The sequence below is a fragment of the Bos indicus x Bos taurus genome, chromosome 6, assembly GCF_003369695.1.
Source record: "Bos indicus x Bos taurus breed Angus x Brahman F1 hybrid chromosome 6, Bos_hybrid_MaternalHap_v2.0, whole genome shotgun sequence".
Taxonomy (NCBI): Eukaryota; Metazoa; Chordata; class Mammalia; order Artiodactyla; family Bovidae; genus Bos; species Bos indicus x Bos taurus.
The window spans coordinates 103,055,616-103,081,847 of record NC_040081.1 but is presented as its reverse complement, the minus strand read 5'-3'; the positions used below and the strand labels follow the sequence as shown (position 1 = coordinate 103,081,847).

The 26,232-nt window shown below is 49.7% G+C and overlaps 2 protein-coding genes across 14 annotated transcripts in view; one reads left to right on the top strand and one right to left on the bottom strand.

Annotated features, from left to right (window-relative positions):
- The window catches only part of EVC2 (EvC ciliary complex subunit 2), a 165,787-nt gene extending 158,050 nt beyond the window's left edge, over positions 1-7,737 (bottom strand). For 4 of the 7 annotated variants that reach the window (XM_027544998.1, XM_027544999.1, XM_027545004.1 and 1 more), the window contains exon 1: positions 4,314-4,604. In XM_027544998.1, the coding sequence (XP_027400799.1) occupies positions 4,314-4,514 (201 nt within the window). In that variant the 5' untranslated portion in view covers positions 4,515-4,604. Of the gene's footprint in view, positions 1-3,907; positions 4,284-4,313; positions 4,605-7,598 lie in introns of those variants that run through there. The other 3 variants (XM_027545002.1, XM_027545001.1, XM_027545000.1) reach the window with 2 other exon arrangements.
- Positions 5,039-26,232, top strand: part of EVC (EvC ciliary complex subunit 1) — a 108,199-nt gene continuing 87,005 nt past the window's right edge. For 3 of the 7 annotated variants that reach the window (XM_027545008.1, XM_027545006.1, XM_027545005.1), the window contains exons 1-6: positions 7,917-8,306; positions 14,768-14,893; positions 17,346-17,465; positions 22,007-22,090; positions 24,185-24,417; positions 25,867-25,951. In XM_027545008.1, coding sequence (XP_027400809.1) covers positions 8,133-8,306; positions 14,768-14,893; positions 17,346-17,465; positions 22,007-22,090; positions 24,185-24,417; positions 25,867-25,951 — 822 coding nt within the window. In that variant the 5' untranslated portion in view covers positions 7,917-8,132. Of the gene's footprint in view, positions 5,432-7,913; positions 8,307-14,767; positions 14,894-17,345; positions 17,466-22,006; positions 22,091-24,184; positions 24,418-25,866; positions 25,952-26,232 lie in introns of those variants that run through there. The other 4 variants (XM_027545011.1, XM_027545010.1, XM_027545012.1 and 1 more) reach the window with 3 other exon arrangements.

The following is a 26,232-nucleotide window of genomic DNA, read 5'->3' as shown; positions in this document are numbered from 1 at the left end:
GGCTCAGTGGAAAAGAATCCACCTGCCAGTGCAAGAGAAAAAGAGACACGGGCTCAATCTCTGAGTCAAGAAAGATGCCCTGGAGTAGGAAATGGCAACCCATTCCAGTATTCTTGCCTGGAGAATCCCATGGACAAAGGAGCCTGGCAGGCTATATAGTCCATGGGGTTGGAAAGAGTCAGACACGACTGAATGACTAAGTACATGTGTATGCACGTATCTTACTAACGTCAGATGTCAAGAGTAGGGGAAGCTGTGCGTTGAGGGGAATATATATGAATTTTCTGCACCATGTGTATGATTTTTCTAGAATCTAAAACTGTTCTAAATACTAAAATCTGCTAACTAAAAAAATAAAAGAATTAATTTGTGAGGTCTCTGGGGTGGACAGTGGTGCCACAGGGCACCAACTCCCACACACGTCTGCCTGTACCATCCCTGCCCCTGGAATTCTCCACCTATTCTTTCCCCAGCATTCGCCGCACAGCAAGCTCTGTGGCAGGTCCCTGACTTGATGGAAGGACAAAGGCCCTGTTCCAACAGACACTTCCACTCCAGGGAGAGGAGCAGGATACCAAGTGCCCAGGGAGCAAACAACTCAGAAAGGCCCTCTTAGCTGAGGCTCCCTTAAGGTCTCATCAGTTCCTGGGTGTCACTAGCCCAGGGGTTCCTCTGGGGGCTCCTTGGCCACCGTGAGCAGCCTGGTCCCACAGAGACCATGCCAACCACCAGTCGATACCTCACTTCAATGTCCAGCCTTCCCTTCCCTGTGTGAAGCCCCTCTCCAAGATGACACAGGTCACCTGACAAGGTCATCATGACCTCGACGGTCTCATTTCACAGCCAGTTCTCCATCCCCATCGCACACAACTCACCAGCAGTATTTGGCATGTGAGTGCATTGGCATCTTATGGCTGCTGTAACAAGTCACTACGAACAGAGTGACTCAAAACAAATATATGCTTATTATCACATGGTTCTGGAGGTCAGGAGTCTCACATGGGTCTCACTGGACTAAAATCAAGGTGTCTGCAGGGCTGCATTCTTATCTGGAGGCTGTGGGGGAGCCTCTTTCAGCCTCTAGAAGCAGCCCACCCTCCTCACTTAATAGCCCCTTCCTGCATCTTCAAAGCCAGCAGCAGCAGGTTGACAGGCCTCACGGGGCATCTTCAAAGCCAGCAGCAGCAGGTTGAGGCCTCATGGGACATCCCTCTGACCTTCTTCCAAGGTTACATCTCCTTCGGACTCTCTCCTGCCTCCCTCTTCCATTTTGAAAGACCCTTAGGATTACACTGGTCCACCGGGATGATCCAAGGTCAGCTGAATAGCGACGTGAATTTCATCTGCAATGTCAATCTCCCTTTGCCAAGGGATGGAACATACTCACAGGCTCCACGGATCGGGATATGAACATCACTGGGGAGTCCGCTCTTCCCAAAATGCCTTCCTTCCTTGACCTGTGGGTCACAGCCTTGGTTTCCTTCCTATAAAATCAGCCACACTTTCTGATGTCCTTTGCTGAATCCTTTCTTCTTTCTGGTCTGGCCTTGGTATTGCTCCAGGCCTCTGCCCTAAGGCCTCACTCTTCCCAAATTATACTTACCCACAAGGAAAACTCAGCCAGGTCCTGGGTACACCGGGGTTAAAGGCCTGTGTGCACTGACCACTCCCTGGTAAAGATCTCCAGCTCAGATTTCTCACCCAGATCAGGACTCGTCCATCACCACTCTGCTATACATCTCTACCTGGATGCCTCGTGGCAGGGGGCAGGGGTGGGGGGTCAAACTCAATAAGACCAAATCAGAATTCCTCATGGCCTTCTGAGGCTTCTGCATATGAGCTGACGGTATCCCTAGTCTTCTATGTGTTCAGGCCCAAGTCCTTGTTTTCATTCTCGACTCCTTCCTTCGTCTCTCTCAATCTGCATCCAGTCACAGCAAACTCCGCTGGCTCTACTTTCAAATATATATCCCCAATCCAGCAACTTCTCAGCAGCCGTCCACTAACCTCACTGGTCCATTTCATCTCCATCATTTGCCTGGTCTCCTGCCTGCCTCTGTTCTTGGTTGTTACTTTCACCGCTACCCTCTATCCTCTATTCTCATAGCTGCCACGGAGATGCTTTAAAAAGACAAATCAAAGCAGGTCACTTTTCTGCTCAAAACCCACCCACGGCTTCCAACAAAATAACAGTCGGAGTCTTAACCACGGTCCACAGGGCCTTTCCTGATGTGGCCCCTCCCCATCCTCTGGACCCACCTCCACCCACTCCTCCTTCCTCCCCCCATCCCTGCTCTAATCACACCAGCCTCCTTGCGGTCCTGGACCACACCAAGCACATCCTGCCTCTGGCCTTTGTCCTCACTACAATCTCCTTTGGGAAGTTTTTCTCCAGAAGCACCCATGTCCCTCCCTCATTCCATCCAGGGCTCTGCTTAACTGTCACCGCCCCAAAGCACCTTCTCTGACCACCCTGTCCAAACAGCGCTCAAAGCCACCCCTTCCAGTCCACTCTGCCCACTGCACTTCTCTACAGCCTGAACTGCCGACTCCTGCACCATAGATTAACACCACTTGGCGCCCTTCTCCTGGATTCTAAAGGGCAGAGACTGTCTTGTTCTCTCATATCTCAAGCACCCAGGTCTTGATGCCTAGGTCTGAAGCCTAAAGGGCCGTCCATAAACACTCAGAAGACTCTTGCCCACTCAAGTCTTCACTGTCTCTCTCCTTCCAGCACACTTCCAATAGAGCTTTCTGGGATGGTGGGAATGTTCTATGGTCTGGGCTGTCCAATATGGTAACCACTAACCTACGGGGCCACCAAGCACCTGCAATGTTTAAATTCAAACAGCCACAACGTGGCCAGGGCTACTGTACTGGACACAGCAGTTTCAGAACATCTGGGAAATGGTTGTAACTATTACCTCACCCTTTGCAGAAAGGGATAGATATTAATAATAAGTTAATACGAGCATTTACGCTCCGGTTCTCAAAGCACTCTTGTGAATGGCCTGGCAACAAATATCCACATGAATGTTCTGGCATTGACTTTCCAAAGGAAAGAGCAGTTGAGGACAGGCGGGTGGACTCTGAATGTGAGAGCACAGGACAGGCCTGGGGGCATGGCACTCTGGGTCTCAGTTTTTGGCAAAATGGGCCAGATACTTCCCATCTCAACGGCCAGGAACAAGCGAAAGGACCCTGTGAAAATGTTCATCATGAGCTTTCTAAAAGCTCAGAAAATCGACACAGTATTATTATTTTGTCTTCTCTAGTGAAAGCCTAAGAACCAATCATAGACAGTGAAAGAAATCTCATTTAAAAGACCTAAATATCTGCAGTGAGTATAGCAGGCACCCTGGGGCCTATACTTAGAAAATGCAACAGAATAAGAGGAGCCAGGCCTTGAGGAAGGGCTGGGAGGGCCACAAGGCAGCGATGGGCCAGACCACTGGACAGGCATTCCTGGGAGCAGAAGCCTGGAAGTGCAACTGCGGTCAGAGTGAAAGCGGGTGTGAGCACGGGAGAAAAGTGATCAGATGTATACCACAGACAGGTCATCTAGAGGTCGGGGGGACATGAATGGTAGAACGCACAAATTAGGGGAGCGGGGGTAACCCAGAGGAAACAGTCATCAGAGGCCAGAGGCTGAGGGAGCGGGGACTGAACCTAATAGAGGCAGCCTGGATGGGAGAAGGGCAGACATCTGAGATGATCGGGAGGAGAAGCAGTGGGCCTGGTGATCAGATTTGGGAGAGGAGGAGAAGGACGTATCTAGGATGTGAGCCAGAGCTCCGCGCCCTCCCAAGCTAGGGACACAGGGGCAAGGGCAGGCTACATTTGCGGTCGCAGAAAACTCCAGCCATTGTGCCTTTTATCAACTGCTGCACTCTTGCGGAGCACTCACCTGCGAAAGTCGTTCTATCTGCACTCCTGAACTCATCTAAACGCTCCCATCGACCCTCTGGGGTAGACCCTGCAATAGTTACGCTCACATCGACCCGCTGGGGTAGACCCTGCAATAGGTACAGATCAGAAGCGACCTGCCCTAGGTCTCAGAGCTCTTAGGTTGCCGAAGAGGATCGACCGGGCCGCCTATAAGGTCCAAGCTCTCAGCCACAAACCACACCTCTTTCCCCACCTTTCCAGGGCGTTTTCCGGCCACAAGCGGGATCCACCAGGGTTGCATCTTACTCAGATCCCGCCCTCCCTTTCGGGTAACTTCCCCAACCCAAAGGGGCCTCCCCGCCAGGAGCGTAGGTGAAGCCAAATCTCCGGAGTCCGACCCGAGACTGGGAGCGGGCCCTCCTTACCTGGGCGGTCCGCTCAAGCCCCGCCCCGGGAACCGTGTGGGGGTCCCGGAGAGGCTGTGGGCCCAGGGGGTGCTGGAGGGGAACCTGCCCCGCGGGGAGCTGGCCGAGGTTTCGGGACTCCGCGGGCAGCGCCAGTGCAGCGGCCAGCAGGCTCCCCGCCAGCACCCACGTGGCGCGCCCCGGGCCCCTCGGGGTATCCATCGCCCGCCTGGGTCCCGCGACCCCACAAGTGGCGGGTGCAGGCGGAGTTGGGGCAGCTTCCGGACCCCAGGCCCTGCCCCGCCGCCGCCGAGCATGCTCAGTGCGAACCTCCGCGGAAAGTTTTCTGGGAGCAAGACACTGGCATCTGGGCCTTAGCGGGCCAGCAGGAAGCCTTGGACCAAACTCGAGAGGGAGGGAAGGAAGGAGGGAGCCAAGCTGGCGAGGCCTGGGAGAAGTGACCACACTTGCGTTTCCTCGTGCTTCACCCGGGGGCTCTACCAAAATCAGATCGGGTGACTCCTGCTCCCAGAAAGTTGAGAGCCTCCAAGTGCTCCTCTGTTAATGCCTGCTCCGTTCTCTAAGTTTCAGCTCAGGCCCGTCTCCTCCAGCAAGCCTTCTCTGATACACAGTGGACGGACTCCCGAGTCTACGCAGGCGCAGCAGGCCCCCTTTCCTCTCTCCCCCTCCCGCCATTAGCGAACTGAGAAGCTTTTGGAGAAGGAGAACCGAAGTGGTGCAGGACTGCAAGGAGAGGGGCTGGGCGGGGAATTGGCAGCTCATGGCCAGAGAGCAAAGCCAGTTTTCGCGTCCTTTTAGGTTCAGTTCAACCCAGTCTTTTCCCACTGCCTGAGCTCTCGTTGTGGATGAGCCCTTGGACCAGCTCAAGGACCCATTCCCACAGCCCCTGGTCAGGCTGTGGAGGGATGTTCTACCTATACGGCTTTTCATTAGAATCCAGCTTGGCTAAGAGATGCCTGCGCGCACACGGGAGGATCCTGAGATACACCAAATACCAATTTGGGAACCAGGCAAATCATAATGATTGGCCAGAGGAAAACCCAAAGAAATCCCCCATATAGGTGACTGAAGCTGCCATGTGGGTGCAACTCGGGGACTCTCCATCTGAGAGTCTGCAGGTACTGTATTCCTTTTCCTCCTATAAATACTTTACTTGCGTCACTACTCTGTCTTTATGGAAATTCTTTTCTGCAAAGCCAGAGGGCCAGATCCCTTGTCACTGACTACGGGTCAGGTGGCCAGGATCCAGTGCTTTCACTGCCATGACCCAGTCCAACCTCTGGCTGGGAACCCAAGCCCTGCTCCAAGCCATGCAGGCAGAGGCCAGACACTGGGGACCTACCTCTCTGGGGACACCAAGAGGGGAGCTCGTGTCTGGAGCCAGGAGTCAGCAGCTGAAGAATCTCCCAGAACTCTCCATGGGGGCAGGGCGTAGGGCTCTTATTCCCCTGGGCCCTCAGGGACAGCTCACGCCTCTTCAGTCTCAGGCAGGAAGCCCGGTGCTTGTAGCCCCCTGCTCCTACCCCTCCAATAGGCCTTTCCTGACTTCACAGGGACAAGACAGTGGGGTTTGGGAACCTGAGAATTTATTAGCCAAGCTTTCCCCATGGGGTTCACTGCCCTCAGTGGTACCCAGCATGTGCCTGGAGTGAGACAAGGCAAAAGGCTGAATGCTGGAGCATTAATTCTTTTAGAAATTTAGAGGATGATTTCTACCTTCAAGTAAAATGCAAACACTACAGTTACCAAGTCCAAGCTCCCTCTGCTCGCCACACAACGGGACGATGGATCTGAGACACAAGGTGTTGAGGCAAGGAAGACGACAGTTTGGAAAGCCAGCTGATGGAGAAGATGACAGGTTAGTGCCTAAAAATAACCATCTTGTCAGGGCCTGGTTGCCAGGTTCTTTGATGGATCAGAGATGGGAGGGAGGTGAGGAAACAAGTAAAAAGACTACTCAGTCCTTGCAAATTCCCCTAGAATAGCAAGCCTTAGGCAGGAGGATGTGTTAGTTTCACTTCCTTGCCCTCCTTCACACATAGGCAGATCAGGTTATCTCCCTGAAACAGGCCATCATGTATGTTTATCATAACAAAAAAAAGGCTAGAGTCACAGAAGCAGATCCAGTGTAGATTTAAAATTAGCCCTTCCTGATTACACCATACTTTAAACTTTTTATTTTGTATTGCAGTACAGCCTATTAACAAACAATGTAACAGTTTCAGGTGAACGGTGAAGGGACCCAGCCATACTTACACAGTTGTCTGTTCTCCCCCAAACTCCCCTCCCATCCAGGCCACCCCATGACAATGAGCAGAGTTCCATGTGTCATACAGTAGGTCCTTGTTGGCTATCTATTTTAAACATAGCAGTGAAAATTAAAAATAAAAGCCTGAGTATCCAAAGAAATAGCCAGCGTAAAGCAAGAACGTCTGGTTTTTGCCCTCAGACATGTTCCCAAGAGTCTTGGAGATGCTCCTGGGGAAACATTTAAGAAGCACCGCATGGCAGAGAGTCTGAGTCCTAAAGCCAGACAGACACAGGTGTGACTCTATCTGCCCCATTTCCTATTGCAAGACCTCGAACGAGCCACGACTCCAGTCTAGCTGTCAGTTTCTTCATTTATACAAAGTAAATCTACATAGTAGTTCCCATCTTGCCAGCTTGGAAGGAGTGAAGAGGAAATGATGGAAAACCCAGAAACTTGAGCTGGATGTTGAGGGAGGTGAGGAAACAAAGTAAAAAGACTATTCAATCCTTGCAAATTAAAAGGATATGAAACCGCTCTCTGTTGAAACAGGTCCCTATGTTACCTCTGCTCTGGCCCTCATAGGGAATTAAGCTCCAAAGGGTAGAAGTGTGTGTGTGTGTGTGTGTGTGTGTGTGTGTACCCCAGCAGCCAGAATGAGAGCTAGCATCAGTACATGTTGCTTATAGAAAGAACAGATGCTGAACTCATCTGCCTATCTCCCTGCAAGATGCTCACTGCTGGACCTTGTCTGGTTGATGGCTGGCCTGGTGCTGGTTCAGACAGTAGGGTCTCTGGGTAGGCTGAGTGAATGAGTGACCACGTGGCATCTCCGTGGCTAGCCAGGGCTGGATGTAAGCATCTCCCTATAGGTTGTCTTAGAGGAAAGCATTGACCATCCCCAAAGAAACTAGCAGTAAAACAGGAGGCTTCAGGCAAACAAGTTCAGAGGCAGGGCCGGACTGTGCGACCCAAGGATGGCCAACTGCTAGAGGTCATGGGGCACGGCTGAGTCAGACCAGCAATGAATCACTCACCGCAGACCCTGATCTTCACCAAGAGGATAGTAACGCCCATCTCAGAAGGCTGGTAAGAAAGTTACTTGGATCATCAAGCTAAATGCTTAACAAATTCTAAGCACTCGATAAACTGAACCGAGCAACACCCTCCTCGCGTGAAGACCTGGCTGAGGTCCCCGGCCCCGCTGGAAATCAGAGCCCTCTGCAAAACAAGACTCCTCCCAGAAGGTTCTCCTCGCTGGGAAGCGCGCCTCTGGCCGGGCATGCTCAGTGCAAAAGGCAGGGCCGGAGGCGGGGGTGGCTCAAAGTTTGGAGCAAACGGTCCAGGCTCCTCCCTCCGGCTAGGCAGCTCCGGAAAGCAAGAGAGAAGCAGGAGGAGGAGGCTACACAGGCCCGAGAAATCGACGGAGTGCACCGCGCCGCCCCGCTGGCCCCGCCGGGATCTGGAGTCCGGCAGCGGGGACCCGCCAGGGATGGAGCGCCGGGCGGCGGGCCGGGGCAGCGCGCGGCGGGAGGCAGGAGGCGGCTGGCCGGCCGCCTGAGTGCCCCCGGATGGCCCGCGGCGAGACGACCTGCGGGAGCGAAGCGCGGCTGCGGCTGGGCCGGGACGCGGTGCGGCCAGCGCCCGCTCTGCTAGTCCCCGCCGTGCTGCTGGGCACCGCGCTCGGCCTCGGCCTCGGCCTCTGGCTCGGCTGCCGCTCCGTGCGCCCGCGTCTCCGGCACCAGGTGGGTCTGCCGGGCGGGCGGCCGCGTGTGGGATGCAAGGGCGCGGTCCCCCCTCGGCGCTGGGGTCCAGGCTTCCACTTGAGCCTGATCACGGGCATCGCGCGCGCGACGGGTCCTGCCCTGGGGACGGGTGTTCCCCTTCTGCTCTGGGAGGCGGCTGGAGACAGTAACTGCAGTGGGAGGCGGCCAAGTGACAGATGGGCTTAACTTGCGATTCCCCGGAAGGGTCCGCTCCATCCAACAACTGCCTGTGACCTTAGCCAATGAGGTCTCCAGGCCGCGGTCTCCTCTGCAGCATCAAGGATTTTGACAGATGCGCTGGGCTCACCGTGGGGGGCTGGAGGGCAGGGAATTCCCTCACCTGCCCTAGTCTCTGCAACCGCCTGTCCATTCTCCTTCCTTGCTGTGTGGATTCCCCCGCTAGCCCCGCTGGAGTCGGCTCTGCTACATCAGCATGCACTCATCATCCCACACAGCAAAAGTTTGCTGAGCATCTTCTACTGCTAGACACGGCCAGGGGACAGCAGTGTGCTCCTGCCTCTGGAGCAAGATGGAGTTGGACAGATTACTAGTAAATGTTTGATTGTAACACAGCCAGATGAGTTCTGTAATGGGGAAATGGAAACACTAGCATTTACTGAATGCTGGCTGTATGCTGGGTGCTGAGCCACACTCTGTACCTGAATTGTCATCTCATTGAATTTCCAAAACAGCTTTGTGAGCTGGTTCCATTAATGTACCCATTTTGCAGATGAGGAAACTGAGGCACAGAGAGATTAAATATCTTGCCAAATGACAGGTGTGTTTCACCCCAAAGCTACTGTATTGGAGGTGGATGGGATTGGTCACAGGTGGCTGCCTGAAGGGGATTAATGGATGTTTCGTGTGGCAGTTGTCATTATGGAATCACATGTTGTGTGGAGGTATCTGGCATACAGCAGTCATTCCATCAGTGGCGGAATGATCACTGTTTTAGGTCCTTGTGGCTCGGACCTCCTTGAGGGATGAAGTCTGGTTGGATCTGAGCTAAGGTAGTGTGGTCTTGTCCCCCCATTTCTGGCCCATGTGAACAGGGTATGCAGTCAGCAGATGTAAGCCAGGTGACTTCAGAGGAGTGTCATGCTGCAAAGAGATGATAAAGGTTAAAATTAACATAATGCAAGTCTCTTGTAGGAAAGTCTGGGTTGTCAAATCCTCCTGGTAATTAAAAGACATTGGCTTCTTGTGTGAAGAGAGAAGTCACATGTCAGAGCCTTCCGTGGGTGCCAGGCCCCTTGTCAAGGGTTTGTGGCTGTTTCCTTCTCTAGCCTCACTCCAAGCCTGAGTGGAGGCTGTCATCCTCACTTACCAGGTATGGACGTTGAGGCTCTGCAAGTTGTTCTCTGTCCAGGGTCATGAAGAATGAACAGTGGGCTGGACTTTAACGGCAGTCTTTCTGAATGCCTAAGTCAGAATTTTTCATCATCCGCTACCTGCTGAGGCAGGTGTTAGTATCTGTTTTAGTCTGCTTGGGTGTCTATAGCAAAAATACCATCAACTTGGTAACTGATGAACACAAACATTTCTCAGAGTTCAGGAGGCTGGAGGTCCAGGATCAAAGTGCCAGTATGGTTGGATTCTGGCAAAGGTCCTCTTCCTGGTTGTAGACGACTGATTTCTGCCTGAGTCCTCTCATGGCAGAAGGGGCAGGGGAATGGCTGGGGCCTCTTTTAGCAGGGCACTAATCCCGTTCATGGGAGCACCATCATTATGATCTAATAGGTCCTCCCAAAGGTCCCGCCTCCAAATACCATCACCTTGGGGGTTAGGGTTTCAACATATTAATTGACAAGAGAGGTAAGGGACACAGCATTCAGACCATAGAGTCACCCATTTTGCAACTAAGTTGAGGCTGACAGAGACTAACCAAGCTGTCTGGGTTTGTACAGCTGGTTAGTCACAGCTGTACTAGTCTAGTTGAGGGTGGTGGTAAGTCCGTTCAGGTCTGTAGCCATGGAGGGGGTTCATGGTCAAGGGTAGGACTGATGAGATTTTCTGATGGTTTGGATGTGATCTTTGCAATATTCTTTTCTAAATGTCCTCCGTTTCCCACCTCTAGTCTCTATTTCTAAAATGCACATCTAACAATATGACTCCCAGTTAAAAACCTCCAGTGGCTCCTGGCTGCCTACACAAGATCATGTCCAGTTTCCTTGCATGGTTCATAAGGTCACTGACCTTCCTCAGGGTATCCAACATAGCACGCAGGTGTCTGTACATCCAGCCATCCAGAATCCCCTTGATCCCCAGAAACCTCTGCACTTCTGCGCATCTGTTCTCTGCCTCTTGTCCCACTCATTCTTTAGATCGTTGTTGTTCAGTTGATGAGTCGTGTCCAACTCTTCGCAACCCCATGGACTGCAGCATGCCAGGCCCCTCTGTCTTTAACTATCTCCCAGAGCTTACTCAAATTCATGTCCCTCGAGTAGGTGATGCTATCTAACCATCTCATCCTCTGTTGCCCTCTTCTCCTTTTGCCTTCCATCTTTCCCAGAATCAGGGTCTTTTCCAGTGAGTCGACTCTTCACATCGGGTGGCCAAAATGTTAGAGCTTAAGCTTCCACACCAGTCCTTCCAATGAATATTCAGTGTTGGTTTCCTTTAGGATTGACTGGTTTGATCTCCTTGCAGTCCAAGGAAGCATCCTTTAGAACCCAGAGAGAAAATCATGTAGGGAACTGTTACAACCCTCAGGCTGGAGCAGGCACTTCCTCCCTCAGGGATCCTGGGCACTCTGGTCCAGGTCACCCAGCTTATAATTCTGTCTTGTACCACTTTCCCTTTGTGGTTTCTGTTTTATTAGTTTTATTTATTTCATCATTAAAACTTTGTTTACATTGGAGTGACTAATGTGTCCACCCTTAGGTGTGCATGCCAAGTCACTTTGATTGTGTACAACTCTTTGCAACAGGGTCCTCTGTCCATAGGATTTCCCAGGCAAGAATACTGGAGTGTATTGACATTTCCTTCTCCAGGGGATCTTCCCAACCCAGGGATTGAACCTGCCTCTCTTACGTCTCCTGCATTGGCAGGCAGGTTCTTTACCACTAGTGAATCATGTGCATAATTTAAAATGTTCCTTGGCAACCATTTCTCACTTCTCTGAAGCCATCTTGTTTGACTCTTGTTCAGCTGGCTGTTTTGGTCATTCACTTCCCATATCTAAATAACCTGCTGATGTGGCTGCTTGACGTCCCACTGTGGAAGTGGGGAGTGATTTACTAATAACTCTCTTTTTTCCCCACTCTTCATATTTACACCCTTCCCACACACCATCACCACCTCCTGTGTGGTTATGGGGTACGTTTGGTTAAATCAGCATTTGGTGTTTTCGTTACTGCAATTTTGTAAACATAATTCACTGTCAGCCAAGGATCTGCAGTGATTATGAATATTTCCTTTCTTGCACAAGATTTTGTTTTCCTTGAAATTAATAATCACCCATTTTTTCATTTCCTTAAATTCTAAGTACAAGTCATTGATTTAACAATAAACTCTCTCCCATTTATCCCCATTTCCTTTCAAGATATTTGAGTACATTAGGTATTTGATCAACTTCCTCTTTTAGAAAAACTTGTCTCCCAGAAAGATTCTGAACTCCATCTGAGCTGGTTGCCTTCAGACTGTTGCTACTCTCAAAATGAACCAGACCAGTAACATCAGCATTATTGGGAGCTTGTTAGAAATGCCAGTTCTTGGACCCCACCCCAGACACACTGATGAGAATCTCTAGAGGCGGGTCCAGTGAGATGTATTTGACAAGCCCTCCCATGATCCATTGGTTTTTTAAAGTTATTCAATTACAGTTTTGGAAATAACAAGAATATTTATACTTATGTGTCATTCTCCACATTAAGCTGTTGCGTGTGTACACAAATATTAATATGCTTGTTATCTCTAATATTGTCATTGGGTGATTTTTAAGAAAATACCTTCAGATCAGATCAGTTGCTCAGTCGTGTCCGACTCTTTGCGACCCCATGAATTGCAGCACGCTAGGCCTCCCTGTCCATCACCAACTCCTGGAGTTCACTCAGACTCACGTCCATCGAGTCAGTGATGCCATCCAGCCATCTCATCCTCTGTCGTCCCCTTCTCCTCCTGCCCCCAATCCCTCCCAGCATCAGAGTCTTTTCCAATGAGTCAACTCTTTGCATGAGGTGGCCAAAGTACTGGAGTTTCAGCTTTAGCATCATTCCTTCCAAAGAAATCCCAGGGCTGATCTCCTTCAGAATGGACTGGTTGGATCTCCTTGCAGTCCAAGGGACTCTCAACAGTCTTCTCCAACACCACAGTTCAAAAGCATCAATTCTTCAGCACTCAGCCTTCTTCACAGTCCAACTCTTACATCCATACATGACCACAGGAAAAACCATAGCCTTGACTAGACGAACCTTTGTTGGCAAAGTAATGTCTCTGCTTTTGAATATGCTATCTAGGTTGATCATAACTTTCCTTCTAAGGAGTAAGCGTCTTTTAATTTCATGGCTGCAGTCACCATCTGTAGTGATTTTGGAGCCCCGAAAAATAAAGTCTGACACTGTTTCCACTGTTTCCCCATCTATTTCCCATGAAGTGATGGGACCGGATGCCATGATCTTCATTTTCTGAGTATTGAGCTTTAAGCCAACTTTTTTACTCTCCACTTTCACTTTCATCAAGAGGCTTTTGAGTTCCTCTTTACTTTCTGCCATAAGGGTGGTGTCATCTGCATATCTGAGATTACTGATATTTCTCCCGGCAATCTTGATTCCAGCTTGTGCTTCTTCCATCCCAGTGTTTCTCATGATGTACTCTGCATATAAGTTAAATAAACAGGGTGACAATATACAGCCTTGACGAACTCCTTTTCCTATTGGAACCAGTCTGTTGTTCCATGTCCAGTTCTAACTGTTGCTTCCTGACCTGCATACAAATTTCTCAAGAGGCAGATCAGGTGGTCTGGTATTCCCATCTCTTGAAGAATTTTCCACAGTTTATTGTGATCCACACAGTCAAAGGCTTTGGCATAGTCAATAAAGCAGAAATACCTTAGGTAATCTTAAACTCTAGAATGGTTTCTAATGTGAACTAATTGATCCTTATTATTCATGGATTCAGTGTTTTCATATTTGCCTGCTTACTAAAATTTATTTTGTAATCCCCTAAATGGGCACTTGGGGCGCTTTTGAAGTGCTTCCTGAATAGGAGCAGAGTTGAGAAACATATGAGTTGCCTGGCGTGCAGTTTCCAAATGAGACTGAACAAGGCCACACTCTGCTTTCTTGTGTCCACTCATACTGTCAACAAGTGTCCTTTCCATGTTCTCTTTAGTGCCTTTCTTTCTTCTCATCTTTGTGCTTTCTGTTGGTGCTTTTGTTGTTGAAAATGAAGTGTGGCGCTGAAGTGCAGCAGTCTAGTGTTTCTAAGGACAAGGAAGCTGTGCTGTGCTATGGAGAAAATGCATGTGTTAGATAAGCTTTGTCCAGGCACGAGTTACAGTGCTGTTGGCTGTGAGTTCAAGGTTAATGAATCAACAGTATGTTAAATCAGGCATCTTTAGACAGAGACACACATTAAAAAAAAGTTATGTATTGATTGGCTAGTGAAAATATTTTCCAGTAGTCATGTATGGATGTGAGAGTTGGACCATAAAGAAAGCTGAGTGCCGAAGAACTGATGCTTTTGAACTGTGGTGTTGGAGAAGACTCTTGAGAGTCCTTTGGACTTCAAAGAGATCCAACCAGTCAATCCTAAAGGAAATCAGTCCTGACTATTCATTGGAAGGACTGATGCTGAAGCTGAAACTCTAATACTTTGGCCACCTGATGCAAAGAACTGACTCACTGGAAAAGACCCTAATGCTGGGAAAGGTTGAGGGCAGGAGGAGAAGGGGACGACAGAGGATGAGATGGTTGGATGGCATCTCTGACTTGATGGATGAGTTTGAGTAAACTCCGGGAGTTGATGATGAACAGAGAAGCCAGGTGTGCTGCAGCCCCTGGGGTTGCAAAGAGTTGGATACGACTGAATGACTGAACTGAACTGAACTTAATGAAAATATTGTGACCAGAATCCGTGTTAAGCTGTTGCCCCACCGCAAGGAGCTCTCAGGCTACTGGGGGTGGCAGCCATGGTGGTGACCAACTCAGAAGAACAATGGAATGAGCCTCGAGCCAAGTATCACTTCCAGGGCCTGAGGACACTGAGATGGGGCTTTGGGGGATTGTCAGGAAGGGGACACGTGGTCAGCCTTGAAGGATGTGGAGCTGATTTCCAGTGGGCCTGGAGGGGAGCACTGCACACAAAGGGCCAGGCGGTGGAGGAGGGGCGGAGACCAGTAGACATGACAGCTGGGCGGAGGGGGGCTGATGGCTCCTGCAGGGCACTTGGCTGACTGACTCTGACATGCTCTCCCGCTCACCTCCACCTTTGGGTTTTAGAAAGACGACACTCAGAGTCTGCTCAGGAATTTGGAGTCTAACATCCAGACCCCGTCGGCAGCTGGGTCCCCATCCAGGAGGAGGAAGAGAGAAGCACTGACTTCAAAGGATGAGGAGCCTCTAGATGTAAGTGGGGTGTTGGGGCGCATCGGAGAAGGCTCACGTAGGATGTCCTGTGTCCAGGACACAGATTATCCAGATGAGCCCCAACAGATTTCATGTTCCAGTAGGCATCTCTTGGAGGTATAACTTACACACTAAAAACACAGATTTTCAACTTACAGTTTAATGAGTGACAAGCGCATACACTCTTGTCACCGAGACCCCAATCAGGAATGTTCCTTTATTCCAGAAATTTCTTCAGTGCTCCTTGCACAGACAGCCACTGCTACAGTTTCCATTGCCATGATTGGTTTTGCTGCTCTCAAGTTTTACATAAGAGCAATCACACGCTTTCTTGTGCCTGCTGGTCTAGGTTGCTGCACTGATCAGTCATTTGTCCCTTTCAATTGCTCAGTCTGCTCTGGGGATGTGTCACCAAGTGTGGGTTGGTTTCCATGCCTGGTTATTCTGAACAAGGCATCTGTGAGTGTGTGTAAGTTTGTTTGTTTGTTTGTTTTTAATTTTATTTTATTTTTAAACTTTACATAATTGTATTAGCTTTGCCAAATATCAAAATGAATCCATCACAGGTATACATGTGCTCCCCATCCTGAACCCTCCTCCCTCCTCCCTCCCCATACCATCCCTCTGGGTCGTCCCAGTGCACTGGCCCCAAGCATCCAGTATTGTGCATTGAACCTGGACTGGCATCTCCTTTCATACATGATATTTTACATGTTTCAATGCCATTCTGCCAAATCTTCCCACCCTCTCCCTCTCCCACAGAGTCCATAGGACTGTTCCATACATCAGTGTCTCTTTTGCTGTCTAGTACACAGGGTTATTGTTATCATATTTCTAAATTCCATATATATGCGTTAGTATACTGTATTGGTGTTTTTCTTTCTGGCTTACTTCACTCTGTATAATAGGCTCCAGTTTCATCCACCTCATTAGAACTGATTCAAATGAATTCTTTTTAATGGCTGAGTAATACTCCATTGTGTATATGTACCACAGCTTTCTTATCCATCCATCTGCTGATGGACATCTAGGTTGCTTCCATGTCCTGGCTATTATAAACAGTGCTGCGATGAACATTGGGGTACACGTGTCTCTTTCCCTTCTGGTTTCCTCAGTATGTATGCCCAGCAGTGGGATTGCTGGATCATAAGGCAGTTCTATTTCCAGTTTTTTAAGGGATCTCCACACTGTTCTCCATAGTGGCTGTACTAGTTTGCATTCCCACCAACAGTGTAAGAGGGTTCCCTTTTCTCCACACCCTCTCCAGCATTTATTATTTGTAGACTTTTGGATCGAAGCCATTCTGACTGGTGTGAAATGGTACCTCATAGTGGTCTTGATTTGCATTTCTCTGATAATGAGTGATGTTGAGCATCTTTTCATGTGTTTGTTAGCCATCTGTATGTCTTCTTTGGAGAAATGTCTATTTAGTTCTTTGGCCCATTTTTTGATTGGGTCATTTATTTTTCTGGAGTTGAGCTGTAGGAGTTGCTTGTATATTTTTGAGATTAGTTGTTTGTCAGTTGCTTCATTTGCTATTATTTTCTCCCATTCTGAAGGCTGTCTTTTCACCTTGCTGATAGTTTCCTTTGATGTGCAGAAGCTTTTAAGGTTAATTAGGTCCCATTTGCTTATTTTTGCTTTTATTTCCGATATTCTGTAAGTTTGTTTTCATTTTGTTTCATTTCTTTTGAGTAAGTATCTGGGAGTGGGAGTTCTGGGCCTCTGATGGAAATGTTAAGAGATAGATGTTCCCTATACCTTTCTTTTTGTCCCCTCCCCCGACGTCCCCCATCCTGAGTCAGCCCATAGGGTATCACTTCATACATGAGCGCCATGGATGAAGGGGGCATTTCTTCCAAAGAAAGAATGAGTGACTTCTAGTCACTTCCTAGTCCCTAGAAGGTACCACAGACTCCAGTCATTCAGCATCAATTGCCAAAAGGTAAATATAGACATCTAGGTAAAGAGGGAGGGAAAGAGTGAGAAAGAAAGAGAGAAAGATGCTGGGAAAGGCAGAAAGATAGAACAAAGTTTCTTATTTAGTACCTACTGGATTCAAGGCATTTTTACATATGTCATTTTTGAGTGATGTAAACCATCAAGTGAATTCTCTCATGCAATCCTTTCAGCACTCCATGATATAGACCTTGTTTATATGCCCATTTTCCAGATGGGGAAACTGAGTCTTGTGGAGCCAGGTCACTGTCCCAAGCCTTGAAGCTGATATTTGGACCTGGGGATGTTCAACTCCTGTCCGGGAGGGCTGCGTCCCCACACCCCCATGGCCTCTGACAGTCAGGGACCTGACTGCAGCCTCCGCTTACCAAAGGAGGAAAGCGGGCCGGGTGTTTTAAAACAAATTTCACCAAAAAGTTGGAAATCCATAGGGGAAGCTTCTGGATAAGCTGAAAATCCAGTTTTCGAGAGTCACACACTATCCGTACTTCAGGGATCGGAAGCCCCAGAGCTGCAGAGGAAGAGAGAGCGCCTGGCTGTTCCCAGAGATGAGTCCGCCTTTCCTCGTCTGTGCTGTGTGTCTCCAGCTGACTTGCTCAGCCTCTGTTTCCAGGTGCTTGTCTCTCCAGTGTCTGTCTGTGTGCGTATCACTGCATCCACCTGTATGTCCATCTCTCTCTTTGTGTCTCCACGTGTCTCTGTGTGACAGTGCGGCTGTGGAATGTCTCTCTGTCTTAGTTTCTCTCTCTCCCTCATCTGTCTCTCTCATTCCCTCTGATCCCCTCACCACGTAGGATTAAAACTCTGCTGACAGAAATGAAAACAAAGATCCATGAGAAAACCTGTGGGCAAATATTCCTGACAGCCCTGTTCACAGTAGCCCAAACTTGGAAACTCCAAATGTCCATCAGCTGATGAACAAGTAATCAGAATGTGGTCGCTCCATACAATGAAATACCATTCAGTCGTAAAAATAATACGGATAAACCTTGAAAATAGGATGCTAACTGAAAGAAACTGGTCACAAAAGACCACGTGTCATAAGATTCCAAGCATCTGAAATGTCTGGAACAGGTAAACATAAAGAGACCAAAAGCAGATTGGTAGTTGCTTAGGGTAGGGACAGGGGGTGGGAGGGGTAGAGGGGACAGCTAAAGGGTACAGGTTTCTTACAAAATGACAAAAATGTTCTAAAATTGACTGTAGCAAGGGCTGCATGTATCTGTGAATACACCAAAAAGCATTACATTGTACAATTTACACAGTTTAGTAGCATGAATGATATCTCAATAAACCTATTTGAAAAAAACTTTTCTCACATAGAAGACGACCTCAGATATGATGCAAAAACGCTGGCTTTGGGATCCAGAATCCTGGAACCCAGGCCCAGCTCTGCCACCTGTGTGCTGTGTGCTGTTGGGCAAGCGACACAACCTCTCTGAGCCTCAAGGCTCTGAGCTTTGTGATGACGGTGGTGGTGGCGGCCCCTTAGGGTCACCCAGGAATCAACTCTGAAAATCCTTCTAGCACAGAATGAATCAGTCCTTGCTGGGGAGCCCAGTCTGTCTGCCTCCCAGAAGGCTAACCCACTTCTTCCACCTAGTAATGTTTTACCTGTGAACTATTTAGCTGTGCCTCGCCACTGCCCATTATCTAGCTAATAATTGCCAAGAGTTACAGATCTGCCTGTTCCCGTGACCGGCTTTGCCGAAATACCCCTGTCTACAGCAGACTGAGCTTGTCAAGGAATGAGGGCAGGGCTGACTTTAACAGGGCGATGAGCTGTAACCCTGACACCCTCCAATGCCCAGAAAACCAAGGCATTTGGGGTCCATATCACTCCTTGCATGAACTCTGCTTCGATAAATAGCTCACATTAGCCAAAAATACACAGAAAGTTCCAGAAGACTCTGGGAACTGCTGCTTCACAGCCTCGTCCTGTCCTTTGGCTTCGGAGAAGCGAGGGGTGGTGGGGCACAGCTCCCCTCTGGATGTGTCTTTGCATTTGCTGAAAAGAGTACCTTTTGTGGGCGAGTGAAATGGTTTTTCTTTTCCGACAATTATGTTTTAATTTTCTGAATAATTGCGTTGCTTCAGCTGAAGAAGTTTTACATTGTAAATCTGCACTACAGCCTATTTTCTGAATAATTGTGTTGCTACGGTTGGGGAGATGATCAGAATTTAGAGGACAGTGGAACTTAATAAGAAGCACTGTGAGAAACTGGAAACGGCCCAGGCTCCCGGTCCTCAGCTCCACTTCTGCACATCTCAGGTGGACCCCTGCGTCTACATCCTTTATTTCTTATATTATGTTTCCCTGAAGTGCAGTGTGTGTTTGGTGTCGCCCCTGTAGAAGATGAGCCCCTGGAAGGCAGAGAACAATCCTTCCTCTCATCTTCCACCCCCGTCCACTCTGTCCTTTCTCTCCACCTCTGTTTGGAAGAAGTGTCAAAACGCACAGCACCCTTTCTGCTTCCTCATCTTTCCTTGAAGAAGTGTGTCTTCTCTGGATCATCTCTGGAGGCCAGCTTCATAGGCAGATGACCTCCCGTGTGGCCACTGAGGCCCTCTGCCCAGTTACCCCCTCCCTGTTCCTGGACTTTGCTGTCTTGAAATTCTTAATCACTTTTGACTAAGGGCCCCTCCCACACACACGCACGCCAGCCCCTATTTTCATTTGGCACTGGGCCTCGCAAAGTATGTCACCAGTTCTGAAGTCAGCCTTTTTGGTCTTACTGCCACGCTGTTGTACCATCTTCCCAGCAAAGATTCAAGAGACTGTGACTGATGGGCTGCTGGGGGCTGGGGGCAGCTATTCTGTATTCACTCAGATCCAAGGAAAGCCAGGAAGCGAGGGGAGTTGTATGGTTAAAAGCTTGTTTGAGAGACTTCCCTAGTGGTTCAGTGGTTGAGAATCCACCTTCCAATGCAGGGGACACAGGTTCGATCCCTGGTCGGGGAACTAAGATTCTACATGCCGCAGGGCACCTAAGCTTGAGTGCTCTCACTAGAGAAAGCTCGCATGCATGCTGCAACAAAGAGCCTGTGCAGCCAAAAATTAAAAAAAAAAAAAAAAGCAATCATTTTTTTTTTTAAAAAGTCATTTGATTGCTTTGGGGAGACTGGATTAGAAAGTGTCCACCTCTGAGCCTTGCTTTACCTCTCTATAAAATGGGCATGATCATGACTGAGTCATAGTGAAATGAGCAGACATCCATCCAGTGGTAGCACGCAGTAAGTCCTTGGTACATGCACAGGGAGTCAGGTAAGAGGCTGTTTCAGCCCATTGGGGTAAGTACGATGATGGCTTGGGCCTGAATTGTGGCCCTAGAGAGATGCTTAGAAGGTTAGGGTGGTGGGATTCGTGGTTGATTGGATGTGGCAGGTGTGGGAGTGACCAGTACCTCCGGATCTGACTTGTGTCCCTGGGGGGTGGTGAGGCTGACCTGGGGGCTTCTCCTCTAAACTCCCACTGACCTTGCAATTGCATGGCTCTCCCTCTCATTTCTATCTCATGGAAGGAGACGGACAGTGGCAGCTGAAGAGGAGAGCTAGGGAATCTGAGCTCTAGTCCCGATCTGGACATTTAGTAGCTGTGTGACCTTGGGTGCACAGCTCAACCTCTCTGTGCCATCTTCTCCATCTGGGAAATGGCAGCATCCTTGGAAGTTTAAGGAGGGGGCACATGTTGGTGGACGTCCCCCATTCTTGTCATCTGAGTCTGTTTTTGTAAGCAGTGGTAAAGAAACTGCCTGCCAGTGCAGCTAGACATAAAGACCTGGGTTCGATCCCTGGGTCAGGAAGATCCCCTGGAGGAGGGCATGGCAACCCCGCCAGTATTCTTGCCTGGAGAATCCCATGGACAGAGGAGCCTGGTGGACTGCAGTCCACGGGGTCGCAAAGAGTTGGACATGACTCAAGTGACTTAGCACATGCACAGGTAGAGACAGACATGACAAGACCTGGGGCCCTGCCACAGAGCTTCCTTCTGTCCCGCTCAGAAGGGCACTGTGGTGAAATCCTCTCTGAAGATGGGTACAACCCACATCACAGGCTCTGTCGGGTGCTGTTTCAATGTCTCATGTTGTGAGGAAGTGATAAGTTCTTCTGCATTCCCTGTGATAGGGTATGTGGTTCCAAGGAGAATGTGGCAATTGGCAACCAATCGTTTGTCATGGAGTTCTTTTTTTTTTTTTTAAGATTTAGTAGAAAGGTGTTGGCATCTGGTTCAGAATTGCTGAGTTGAGATTCCTCCCTACCTGGAGGGCCAGGCTCCTGACTGATCTGTCTGCTTGACTTCATTCACCCACTGGATGTGTCCAAGCCCTTATTCAGCACTGACTGTGCAAAGCCCAGGGGTGACCCTAACAGGAGAGCAATACAGAGAGGATATGGGGCCGTGGAGCAGGCTACGAGTCAGTCTGTCCAGCTGTGTCAGGGAGATGGATCCTGAGCAGAGGTTGATGGCAGCTCTTTACTACTGAGATTCAAAGTGGTCCATCGCCTCACTTGGGCTCTGTTCTAGCATCTCCGCTGGGGGCTTTGTCCATATCCACATCCCCGTCCCTGGGGGAGATAGGCTACCTGCTTCCTGTCTGGGAAGATGGAGGCTCAGAAAAGTGAAAAGATCTGCCAAAGCACATCTTTTCATTTTATGATCTAATCAAAAGACTTGCACGAATATTGCCACACGTAAGTTTTTATACACTTGGTAGAGCTAAAAATATTAAAGTGATTCACAACTTTTAGGAAAAGTTTTGGTGTTGTCATGTTATTTAATTCCTTATTTCTTCCAAAGCTGAAGACTTGGAATTAAATGAAGAATATGCTTTGTAACATCTGTCCATTCATCCCCTCACCCATCTGTACCTCTGTCTCTTCCACATCCATCCGGACACCCATCTATCCATCCATCCATCCAACTGCCCCATCCATCTGTCCATCCACTCATATATCCATCTATCCATCCATTCGTCCATCTATCCATCCATCCATGCTCCTAGCAAGTGAGCACTGCTTGGCTCTAAATGTGTCTACTGTCGTCCCTTCCCAGGGCCACTGTTACCAATGGGATGTGGCACTTTGGAAACTCAGTGGTTTGTCCTTCATTTCACCAAAAGCCTCCCCACGCCATTTATTCTTTCTTCTTCCCAGGAATACGAGCCGTCTTTCAACAGCAATATCACAGCATTTGCACTGAAGGCAAAAGTCGTCTATCCCATCAATCAGAAGTTCAGGGTAAGCGTCCTGAGCTCCGTCTTAGAAATGCAATTTACCAGTAACGTGCTGGAGATTGGGGTAGGAGGGGGGAGACGCAAATGTGCAATTTGGGGTCCTACTTGAGGATTTTATGGCAAGCCATTTTAATAGGGATAATTTTGTGGCTTTGTAATGGACCGTGCCCTTAGGGTGGATCCATTTTACGATGGTGTTGTCAGGCGCAGGGTATGCCCATGGTGGAGCAAGTATTCTCATGACGCCAGGCGACAGCACAGCAGGGCAGCATCCACTCTCCTCTTTCAACACTGACACAAATACTGATGCTGATACAAGTTACTAACATTACTCCTCATTCAGAGACCCCAGGACTCATGCCAGCAGCTGACACTTAACTGAACACTTACTGTGGGGCCAGCGTAACACTCAGCATCTGTCATACATTAGGCGTTTCAGTTCTCCTCGCCATGTTCCTGTAAGGAAAATAATACCGTTATCTCCACTTAATGCACAAGGAAACTGAGGCCCAGAGAGGCTAATGACCTGTCGGAGGTCATGCTGCAGGAAGTGGCTGGGCCAGAGTCATACCCGCAGGTCTTACACCTGGAGCCAGGAGTTCACACCTGGGGCCAGGCATTTTGCAGAGGGCAGCATAATCCCTAATGCTTTGGGGAGCCCTCGGCCTAAGAGATGCTCCATGAAAGAAGGAGTTTCCTGCTCGAGTAAGTTAAGGAAAGAACGGCCTGCTCTCCTGGTGATAAAGAAGACAGGCTTGAACCTAGCTCCCAGCTCAGCCATTTACTCCTAGCCATTTCCTGACTTCTCAGGGCCTCAGTTTCTTCATCAACTAAATGGGGATAAAGGGCCCTTCTGCCTCACCTAGTCATCTTGAGGGTTAGATGGGGTATTGGGTGTAGGACTTAGAACAGTTTATGATGTCTGCACACTCAGTACACATTCAGTTTTTTAAATTATTATTTGCTTTTGAGGACAGCAGGGCGTATCGAAAGCTCTGAGAATTCCTGCACCAAAGAAATGATTCCAGGGGCTTTCCTGGCGGTCCAGTGGTTAAAACTCCATGCTCCCAAAAAGGGACACGGGTTCAGTCCCTAATTGGGGAATTAAGATCCCATAAGCTGTGACACGGCCAAAAAGGGGGGATAAATGATTCTACTTTGTTTACACAGACTTTCCTAAACTAATTTTTCTGTGGAACATTCACAGTGAGCAGTAACTGCTTATAGTTCATGGAACTGCCTCCTGGACACACACTAGGAACCACTTCCTTCACTATCTGGTGGGTGGGTGACAGCTCGAAACTCCCAGATTCAGGACGTTTATTCCTCATGAGTACCTGTGCTGGGCAGGCTCGGTGGTGGGCACTGCAGATTATCCGGTGGTCAGGAGGGCACTGTCCTCACCTGGAGGCCCTCCCAGCCCTGCAGATCTTGTAGGACAGTGTGTGGTAGCAGGCAGGACAGAAGTGACCCGGGACCTGTGGATTCCACCCCGGGCTGGGCCCAGGGAGCAGGGAAGGAAGATGCAAGGGTCTGTGTCCGGAGGGAAGGAGGTTTCTGCTCCACAGACGGTGAGTGAGGGGAATTTGAGGCATGGGAACCAGAGTCCGGAAAGGCCCAGAAGCATGGGATGACAGTGAGGGTTTGGAGCTGGTCACCAGCTCAGTGCCCTCTGTACACACCTCTGGGAGCAGCAGATTTGAGGCTGGACACACGGACGGCTGATGTTTGCTGAGCCCTCCGGCTGTGCCAGGCACTAGGCTGTGTCCTCGTGTGGTCATGGCAGGGGGCAGGGGCGTTCCCTGATAAGGAAGGTGGGTCGACAGACAGAGAAGGTGGGGTCTGAGAGCTGGCGGGGAGGAGCCTGGTACAGAGGGGCTGGCCTCCAGGGACAAGGATGAGACAGGAGCTGTGATGCGGGTCCCTGGGGCCATGGCCATGCCCCTGGGGTAGAAGCTGCAAAATCCACTCACACCCTCCCCATCCTCCCTGGCCTGGCCTTCCTGGGACCCACTGCGTGTGTCGTGGGTAGAATTACAGAAACACGCTGGTGATGGGTCACGTGGACTGAGAGGGCGCTTTGTCTCCTGTCCCCCAGCCTCTGGCCGACGGTTCCTCCAACCCATCTCTGCACGAAACCTTAAAGCAGGCCGTCCTGCCGAACCAGCCGCTGGAGGCGTCCCCTTCCAGCAGCCTGGGGAGCCTGAGCCAGGCCGAGAAGGACGACTGCAGCTCCTCTTCCAGCGTCCACTCGGCCGCCAGCGACGACAGGTTCCTGGGTCGCAGCTTCCTCGGGGCGAGCAGCTTCCCCGAAGTGCTGACCTGCGAGAGGTGAGGAGGGGCCAGGTGGAGGACTCAGACTGACAGGCCATATCCTGGTCAGTGGAGGAAACGGAGGCCCAGAGTGGTTAAGGACTCAGCCGTGGACACACAGCGACCCAGTGTCAGAGCTGGAGCTGAACGTGTGGCGTTGGCCGGCAGAGGGGTTAGGGAACCCAGCCTGGGTCCTGAAGAGAGATAGGAGGGCCTCTTCTAATCACTGACCTGCCTCATGCCCTGCATAGCAGTGCTGGAACTGGTTAAGTGCCTTCTGTGTACAAAATACTAAGCACTTTGCAGACATTATCTTGTGAGCACGAAGACCAGATCTGTCTTATTCACAGCTGTGTCCTACCAGCCAGTGGGAGCCTGAGACAGATGCAGTGATGAATAAATATTCATGAGTCAAATAATTAATTCCTCTTAACAGCCTTCAGTCATTAAGGTTGTGAAGTAGATGCTAATATTGCCTTCATTTTACAAAGAATAAAATGAGACACAGAGAGGCTGTGACTTGCCCAAGATCACACAGCAGGTGAGTGTTGGAGTCAAGTTTGACCCTGGTGCCTTGTCGTTAGCAGTCCATGCTCTAAACTGCCAAAGTGCCCAGTAGCAGTCCACGCTCTAAACTGCCAAAGTGCCCAGTCCAGAGCAGAGTTCAGCACACAGTAATTATTCAGTAAAGGAGTCAGCAGATTTGTGTATTGGTCCTCAGGCCCCTGTCGACTCTGAATTTCTGCAAGTCCCCGCGGGCCTTGGGCGAGATGAACAAGGCACAACCTGGCTCAGAGCTGGGGAGAGAGCAGGCTCAGAAGATGTTGACCCTGCAGGGGGCCCCAGAAAGGACGGACGCCATTGACTTGGAGCTTTCTTGGCTCCCCTGCCAGGCTGGAAAGGGATATTTCTGAGCATTCAGACGTAGAGAACTCGTAATAGCTCAGGTGGGAATGTAGTATTTAAAACACCTTTGCTTATGCAGGAGAAAAAGTCAAAGGCCTTTATCTACATGCTGTCACTTATCTGCCCCTATGACCACATGATTGCTACTAGGTTTCTCTGACTGTTGATTTCCTGAGTCAGTTTTCCCATCTGTAAAATGGGCATGAGAATGTGTGCATGATGGCAGAGGGGAAGGATGACACTTGATGCTAGACCTGAAAATGCCGGGGGCAGGGCCAGAGGAAGTGTTCATTTTTCTTACCTTCCATCTGTTCCTGTCTCCCGTCTTTGATTCTCAAGAGCTGTACCCTTCTGGCCACACGTGGGTTTCAGATGTGTTCTTTGATTTCTCCTCAGCGCCCTGGGTGGCCGTGAGGAATCTTAGCACACTGCTGAATTTAACGTCTGCAGTCAGGGTGCACCGTGGCTCCTCCTGAGCAGGGCTGTCCTGATAACTCGGCAACCTCGGGCCCCACTTCAAATCCGCTGAAAGTCTCTTCTGTTTCTCTTTGCATTTTTCAGTGTGGACCTTGACTTGTGTGTCTACAACCTTCACTTAAAAGACCTGCTGCAGTTGGACGCGGCCCTGAGGCAGGAGAAGCACATGGTAGGTGGAGTTCAGGACCCAGAGGCCTGCCCTCCGTGTGTGTGGAGTCCTGGGGACTCTCAGGAAATGGGCATCAGTGACAGCAGAGCCACCGCTGAGTGGGGAGAGAGAGACTAGGCATCCGACCACAAAATGCCTGCAGATGGGGTACAGCGCTGTGGGGGTTAAGGGCTTCCCTGGGGGCTCAGTGGTAAAGAGTCCGCCTGCCAATGCAGGAGATGTGGGTTCAATCCCTGGGTCAGGAAGATCCCCTGGAGAAGGAAATGGCAACCCACTCCAGT